Source organism: Halichoeres trimaculatus, unplaced genomic scaffold (assembly GCF_033239565.1).
Source record: "Halichoeres trimaculatus isolate MK-OKI-2021-1 unplaced genomic scaffold, fHalTri1.1 fHalTri1_scaffold_10, whole genome shotgun sequence".
In the NCBI taxonomy this organism is placed as follows: domain Eukaryota; kingdom Metazoa; phylum Chordata; class Actinopteri; order Labriformes; family Labridae; genus Halichoeres; species Halichoeres trimaculatus.
In genome coordinates this window covers 23639474-23648191 of record NW_027437187.1, presented here as the reverse complement: position 1 = coordinate 23648191, position 8718 = coordinate 23639474, and the positions used below count along the sequence as shown (strand labels likewise).

General features: G+C 40.6%; 1 protein-coding gene across 1 annotated transcript; it reads right to left on the bottom strand.

Annotated features, from left to right (window-relative positions):
- Positions 1-642: 642 nt before the first annotated feature.
- LOC141795925 (F-box/LRR-repeat protein 14-like) lies at positions 643-3348 on the bottom strand. Its single transcript, XM_074676703.1, has one exon. It carries the CDS (start codon positions 2711-2713, stop codon positions 1502-1504), a length of 1212 nt encoding a protein of 403 aa, XP_074532804.1. The 5' UTR covers positions 2714-3348; the 3' UTR covers positions 643-1501.
- Between the last annotated feature and the right edge of the window lie 5370 nt (positions 3349-8718).

Here is an 8718-nt window from a genome sequence, read left to right as displayed (position 1 = left end):
ACGGGTGCCATTTGGGTCAGCAACATTTGATGAGATGTACAAGGCGCAAAAAATGTGTCAAAGTGTGTTTACAAATTTTGGAGCGACCAAAGCAAGTGCTCTTATTGACATGCTGTATTAGAAAATTCTGTTTCTTAAAGAGAAACATTTTCATTTGAAAAATAACTGCTCTTTAACTAAACAAAAATGTATTTTATCCGATTAATCGATGGGATTTTCAGTAGAATACTCGAATACTAAAATATTCGATAGCTGCAGCCCTAGTTCCTTAAGGAATCTCTTGTGTAAAACTCTTATGAAACAGATTCAAAGGCGAGGAAAAATAAAGATAGATCTTGTCGTTTGAAGACTGTAGAGCCTTTGTTTTTGGAAAACTATATTAAGTTGAAAGCTCCATTTATTTTGAACTTCCACTCTTAAGAAGTGGGCACACAGGAATTTATTAATTCCAGATCATCCCAGGAGGGTTATTTAAAGGTAACGCACTGATGAATTTGGATATATTTTTGATCAGACAGGGCAACACTCCAAAACCTGAAAGAAGTCAAAACAGCCTGTTCCTAAAGTGTGGTAGTGAATTGGAGCACTTCACCGTTAGGCCTAAAGTTTAACAAAGAAGACAAACTGTTAAGACCTTGATCTACTCTCAGTAAAGACCAGTTTATGCAGGGGTTGGTTCTGAATAAACCACAAAAAGATTAGAAAATATATACAGAAACCGGACTTGTCATCTTTATTCATAAATATCACTACTGTATGAATATAAAACAATATTAAATTACTGCTTTTTTAAACAAATACTCTGACACTACTGTTGGAAGCTCTCCAGGAGAAAAACACTGAAACAGTTTGTTAAGTATTGCATATTGCCTTGGCAGCTGTTAATAACTATGCCTTACTGGAGCTATGTTGATGAACCTTAAAAGGAGAAGCATTTACAATTGTTTCCTCAGGAATATGAAACATAGCCTTCTATATATAAGTAAACAAAGACAGACGGGAGTGATCCACCCACTTCAATTTGAAGTACAATTTTGTCAACAACAGTCGTTCAATACAAAAAATATTGGTTACACAAGTAAAAAAAACATTAGGCAAAAAGACGTACTATAAAAACTTAAGTCCAAGGTACTCCAGCCTTTCTGTTAAGAGTTAAAATATCTAACTGTTAATCTTCAATGAGATTTTATTTTAAATAACAAATCTCCATTGGTGAGTAAGTCACAAAAATATGTCATGTCATTTAGTATTCAGCGGTAGTAGGCACTCCTGTGTTTGACAGGTGAGGTAGCTTCAGAGTGAGAACTGTACAAAGACTGAGATTTAACAATGCACATCAAAAGAGAGCACAAGGCAGAAAGTTCATGTGAGAGTGGAGTATTGCAACAATGTTCCAGTGATCAATGCAGAGTCCTTTGCCTTGTTTTTAGTCACAGCGCACAAGGTAAGATTAAGGAGGAGTACAGGCAGTCCCTCTCAGAGCATCACTGAGCATTACATTTCACCTGACTCTCTCACTCTCAGTCATTTGCCACAATCCCAGGTTCAACACTTTAAGGCACGGCAGCTGTGTTATCCTCTCCAGACCCCTCTTGGTAATCTTCGTACAACCGTACAGATCAATCCCTGTCAGCTGGGTCAGGTGGTCGGCGATCAACTCCAACCCTTTGTCTGTGATCCGTACACACTGTCCAATGTTGAGAGTCTTCAGTTCATGCATCTGGCGCACCATCCTATTGATGCCATCATCACTGATATGACAGGAGCACAGAGACAGGGACTTGAGCTGATACAGCCCCTGAGCAATGTAAGCAAGGCTTTGGTCTCCGATTTTGTCACAGAAGGAGACATCAAGTCCGGACAGCCGAAGGGAACCCATGGCCAAATGCATTATCCCAGTGTCACTGATGTTATCACATGAGCGAAGGTTCAGGCTGCAAAGGTGGGTTATGTGTGAAAGGTGGATCATGCCTGCATCAGATATTCCTCCACAGAAGCTGAGGTTGAGCACTTTGAGCTTGTTCAAACCCTTGGAGACATGTTTGAGGGACAGGTCAGTGAGTTTCTGGCAGTCCTGTAGGGTTAACTTCTCCAGGGACAGACAGCCCTCTGCAGCGCTGCGGGTCATACCAGACAGGTGACCAATACCCACATCGGACACATGCCTACAGCTGCGCAGGTTAAGGCTCTTGAGTCTCTGCAAGCCCCAGGCAATGAGCAACAGGCCCGTGTTTGTGATATTACTGCATCCCCCAAGTTCAAGCACCTCCAGGTTTTTGAGATACTGAGCAATCCTTCCCAGGCTGGAGTCGGTGATCTGTTTACAGAGGCTGAGGTTCAGTACCCGCAGGGACGGGATGTCCTGCACAACGGCATGCCCGAGTCCGTTGTCTGTGAGGTTGAAACACCCACACAGGTTAAGGCTTTCGATGTGGGGCATCCCTTGAATCACATAGCTTAGACTTCGCCTCAGGCTGAGAATCTGAACTTTCTTGATCCCTCTGGTCTGCAGACTGGGGAACAGAGACGGGTTAGCTCGCCGCAGATGGAGCTTGGCTTCCACCCCCCTCCACACAGACTTATGGTAGGAAGCGTCTCTCCAGGCCGCGCACACTTGGGCTACTCTTCCTTTGTCTTTAACATCCAGATAACTGAATATTATGGCCAGGATCTCGGGGAAAAGGCACGAGATATGTGTCTCCATTTCAAACATGACTGCAAGTTGGCTGCTTTTAGCAACAGCAGCTAAATATGAACGACAATACCGTCGTGGTTAGCTTGCCGAATATATCCTGCCCAAGTTAGTGGCTGCTTCAGCGACGCTAGCTAATGTCAGCTAGTACAAGAACAGGCTAACCATACACAGTTAGTACTGTGTGTAATGTCACAGAACGCCATGCATTTTGCTCAAGGGAAGCATACTGTCTTAAGTTAAACGTTGGGACAATATGTCAACTGACCGCTTAGCTTTTCTTGATATCACAGGAAAAGATGTAGAAACCTCCGAGAAGCGTTCGTGATATTTACCTAGCAGGCTAGGCTAACGCTCTAGCTCCCCCGCTAGCAAAAGTCGGCGCAGCGTTAGCCGTTAGCTGTCCAAACTTGTGAGTTTCAAAGGCGGAAAAAAATCCACGGTCGAGATGTCAAAACGACATATCCTCCACTCCAGCTTATGGTAAAGCGTCTTCGAGAAGTTTTTTTGATTGAAGGAAATATAACCTACAGAGCAGTTCGCTCACAAGGAGGTAAATGGTATGCTCCTTCACCTCCCGAGGCATTTCCAGCAGCGTCGGAGCATCCCGGTGTTGTGTTGAGAAGCCTGCCGCCTAGAATTGCATGAACCTCGCGGGAGCGCGCACCGCTCTCTGGAACGCGATCCACGGGAGCTCTCAAACACATTTGAATTGATGAGACAGAGGTGTTTGATGGTGGTCTTTCAGATAAAGATATTATTTAGCTTTTATTACCACAACAGTGCACAGTTGTTTAAAATTGAGATTATATTGAAGTGTGTATTTGGAAGTTTTGTTTTTTCACCATTTTTCAGATAATAGATCAGGAAATCTTAAAGAGTTGAAACAGAGACTTCTGAGAGGCTTTTGCCACTGTTACTCATACCAGTCCATACGGTGCACTGGTATCCTTGAGAATTTGATTAAAAAGATGGTCTTTTAATTCAACTAAAGGGGGTTAACAAGAAGCAGATAACAAATCTATCCCAAAGTATGGGCTGAAGTTGCCTACAGAAAAGAAAACTACAAGTTCCATTGTGGATTATTATAATTATTTCATTTTATTTATTTATTTATTAAAGTGCCTGGATGAGGTTCACTTGGAAAAATTGGTATTGTCCAGAGAAAGAGGGGTGTGATAGGATCTGGGAGGGCCTGCAGAGGCAGCAGGGGCTCCTTGAGTCAAGCAAAGACTGAAAGGTGCCTGTAGGTGGAGGCAGCTGCTTCAAGTTGTCAGCAAGTAGAGTTATCAGCTTGTTATGCTGTTGGAAGCAAGAACTGAAGGTGGTGCTGGCTGGTGTTTGGCAGAGATCAGAGTGGAGGGTTGAGACCAGAGCCTGCATTCTGCAGCCGTGGAGCCTCAGGCTCCCTGTAGCTTTAAAAAGTATGATGTTTTGAAGATTTTTTTTTCTTTAAGTGGGTATTGGTGATTAACGACATTGTAACTAAATTAAATCACAATTTAACATTTTGGTTGAACTAAATATGTATCACATCTTGCAAGAAAGGCTACCACCTCCCTACTTAACCTCTTACAACATCAACAGCCCACCAACTTTCCTTTCATCTGTGGCTAACCGCAAGTTATACACCCCCTGGTAAAGTAACTGAATCTACAAAAAGAGAAATCAGGAAGAAAATAGAGATTTTAATTTGGTTGATGAATTAATTCATCTGCAAATATGCTAGTTTAATATACATGCTTGATATATGAGAAGAAATTAGCAAACAGGGGTCACTAAATGTTTGTGGAAGTTAGCAGTTTGTGGCAGAGGCAGTTGTTGGAGTTATCAGCTGTTGGTTTTTGGCAGAGTCCTGGTTTGGGGGTACAGTTGACATGCTGTATGTCAGCCACAAACTGCAGGGGGTGGCATCAGGTTCCTGGCAGAGGCTTGAGACTGAGGCATGGGAAGTGGTTGTCTTCCATATTGAGTCTTAACTCTTATATATCTTGCAGAGGTAGGCTGTGGCTACAGAATTTGGGCAGAGGTTGTTTTATCAGACTGCAGGTCAGTTTGCTCACAGATGAACTGGCACTGTGATGTGGAAGCATGATGTGAAGGCCACATTGAAGCTGTTGGCAATAATTTGCATTCAGAAGTAGAGGTTGCAGGCTACAGGCTACTGACAAAGGCTGGAGGTGATGCTTTGGGCCATGAATGAGGCCTCTTTCAGGCTGTTGACAGAGGCATGAGTTTGAGAGGCAGAAAACACCTCTCTTTTATACCATGCAAGAGAAGAGACAGGCTATTTTTTGCTCATGAACATAACACATCACATTGATTGTGAAGGCCACAGCTGTAAGCAAGAGTTTCAGGCTGTAGTTGTAGCCATGCTTTGAGGTGGCAGCTGTTGGTGATGGCAGAGGTTGTGGTTGAAAGCAACACTAAGCTACAGCTTAGCCACAGTCTGTTCCTTGAACTGAAAAAACACCAAAGAAGTTCAGAAACGTTAACATGCTTACTATTCTCACTAGTGCTTGACAAAAACATTCAACTTGACAAACTTAAAAAAATTAAAGATGCTATCAGGAGGATCTGTTTTAATTGGACTACCTCGCCACCTTCTGGCCCAGAGTCTCACATGTACTGTCATAAAGATGTCATTTTTAACCAGGCATGTGTTTGTTTTAGAAAAAAAAAATCTTTGTTCACAACAACTTTTTACTGGATACAACGCAACAAGGTAAGGGATTTACCATTACAGTTACGTAGCAGTGTATGGAACATGACAACAAGCAGACATTAGTTTGTACTGTGCATCAGTAGCTGGCTATGTGTAGCTGTAGTTGTATCTGTAGGCTAACGTGACATCAAGCAAACAGTGAGTTCTTACAGTTGTTTAGTAACTGTCTATATGTAGCGCTACTGACAGCCCGGTGCTGTGAGACGAGTTGGTAATGAGTAATTCTGGTTAGCTATGTCCTGCCAGTCATCTACCAAGCAGAGCTAACATAACCTCACTCTTCATTTTATTGATAGACTCTAAATATTGAACAGACCACTGCAAAATAACTGTTGCATGTGGGTTGGAATAAACATTATCACGAACAGCTTAGCTGTTAGCTCTTTTAGCCTTTAGCTTGGGCTTCATCACTCTCCTGTTTAGCTTTCTTCTGCTCTACTGTCCTTTTTCTGTCTGACAGTCAGGCTTCTGTGTCCATCGTAAGACAAACTTGATCCATGAAATCGTTATCAAGCAGAGAAAAAAAACAGATCTTTCTTATCCCTTCTAACTTTATCTTGAAATAACCAACAGTGGCATTTATAATCTTATTTTAAAGCGTGGATTACAATCTGGGATATATATCTAGAAGGGAGACATTTTTTCTAAAGATCACTTTGAAATTCCTCACAGCCCTTTCAAATACACACACACTTATGTCAGTTTAAAGATAAAACTATTGCTAAGTGGTATTTTTTTTTTAAGTAAGGAAGACATTTCTTATAGACAATATTCATGCACACCACTTGAAAAATGTCAAGTTGAGTTCAAAATTTATTTCACATTTCAGATTCAGGAAAAAGACTAAATCATACATACACTACAGAGAATAAATTTATAGCAGTTTAGGGCACCTAATTTTGCATAGAGGTTTTAGTGCTTTCCCCAATACACAAAAGCTATATTAGGTTTCTTATCCAATAAAAGTGAAAATTAGGGATGCATGATATTGGATTTTTGCCGATATCCGATATATTGAAACCTCTTTTGGCCGATACTGATACCGATAATCACAAGTTTGTTTGTTTTTTTCACTGTAAAGAAAGCTAATCCTGTACTGGAATTTATATGTTACTCTAATTGTGACCATCTTATTTGTTTCAGAAACACACATAAAACAAGACAAAAATCATTTGATTTTACCATAAATAAGAAATGTATTATTTTTTCAAACTCAAGACATTCAGTATTGAAATACAGAAAAATAATTTCTTTAGATCACATGAACTTTAAATGTACAATGCATTTTTAAACATAACCAAGTTTCATTTGATTATTTAAGAGCTACTGTAACAACCTGGTGACACACACAGAGCTCTGCAGTCTAAATAAATGAAGTGCTACATTTTATTTAAGAGCTTATTTTTCAGATGGAAAATAATAATAATCCTAAGTGAATAGCACCTTATTGGCTGTGCATATCGGCAGAAATTTTCATATCTGCCGATACCGATAAACGTGTTTTTAAGCTTTTATCAGCCGATACCGATATTGTGCCGATAATATTGTGCATCCCTAGTGAAAATATCGAGAAAAACTTAAAGGGAAGGTATTCTTTTAGGTGTTAATCATTTGTAGTTGTATACTATTTAATCAGGATCCTGTCTCTCTTTGAGCCCCTGAATCGCTTCAAATTCCCCCATTGGCTCAGCCCTGTCTAAACTCTTAATACATCTGACACTGTGGTTTTCACATTTCAGAGCTCAACAAAGAATCAAAGACTGAAACTACTCAAAAAAAACAAACAAAAAAAACATGTAACAGTAATTCGAAAAAAGAGCTGAAATAATTCTCCATACTGAACAATCAGACATATGATGTAGAAGATGGTAAATATAAGTTTACCTGTAAACAACCAACTGCAATGGAAATCTTTCAAGACTTTTTTTTTTGTATTACCATATTCATTTTGTGAGATGGGTTTTTTTTTTTTTTTGGTAAAGAAACAGATCAGTTTAACCCACATGGTAGTCAAGGTCAGCTGCAGGCCTCTAAACCTTGTCATCTCCTCTCTATGAACATGAAGAATGATATCACTCTGCTATGAAACACTGACTTTGATGGAGTTTCACACAAACACAAAGGACTTGTACTCCAGTGACATAAATCCTCACTGAACCCATCCCTTTTCTCCCTCACTGAATGCTTAAGTTATAATAGCTACAGCCCCTAAAGTTCTCTATGATCAAATCAGGAAGACACCTGAGGAAGACTCAAAAGAAGGTCAGATGAGCACAACAACAAGAGAGGGACGAAAAACAGAGAGAAGGGTTCGTAGGGAGATGTTAGAAAGCCTGCTGGGAAGTTTGTTTGGGCTAGAGCTGTACTCTCTGCCTCCCCCACCTCCTCATTTTTACCAGTGAACAGTGCAGAAAAGAGAGACAGGGCAGTTTTCTCTTGACTTTAACATTATTCCTCCTCATCTTAATCCACTGACTGTTTACACTGCTTTTTCTGACATCTACATGTCACTAACTCTCTGACCACAATCCCCAAGTTCTCCTGTAAAGATTTGACTTATCATATCACAAGCCCTCTTCATCCTGCTTAACTAGTAACATCCCAATCTTCAGCTGAATTATACAAGGGAAATAACAAAAGTCATTTTTTTATATTTTCTTCAACATTTTAAGTGATAAATGTGTTGGATTCTGCTTTTTGTCCTTCTTTTTTGTTAAATATTTGCACGTTTGAGATCACTGATGCTGGTAAAACAGAAAATATATTACTTTATTTCTCTCCTCCCAGCGCTGTGTGCTCAGGTCCACCTTTCTCCAGCAGAGGGCAGTGCTGATCTTGTGTTCAAACTGCTCTCACTCTCCTGCACTCTTACTTTGTCTACTCAGTCAGATCACCAACGCTTCAAACAGTCTCTGACAGATCACAGAGTACGCACGTCAAAGGATTTTGGATGCCTGTGAAGATATTCAGACAAAGGAATGATAAAAAAAAACACGATTAGAGGATCCAACAGACATGAAGATGGAGAGATAGAGACAAAGACAGGTGATGGTGGAAAAACAAAAGGGAAAAAAGAAGAACTTAAGAGAGAAGGGAAGAGAAAGTGTGGGGTGCTGGTTCTCCTCTCGGCCTCCCCTGTGGCTGGACTTGTCTCTGCTAATGACCCTGTCTGCTGGCTCACTCAGACAGATGGTGAATTAACTCCAATTAGCCCACTCTCACCAGATCTCCTGTGACAGCTCGCTCACACACACACACACACACACACACACACACACACACACACACACACACACACACA

What these genes read in the sequence shown, in the direction of transcription:
- LOC141795925 (XM_074676703.1), bottom strand. Translation starts at nt 2,713, where the DNA reads ATGTTTGAAATGGAGACACATATCTCGTGCCTTTTCCCCGAGATCCTG.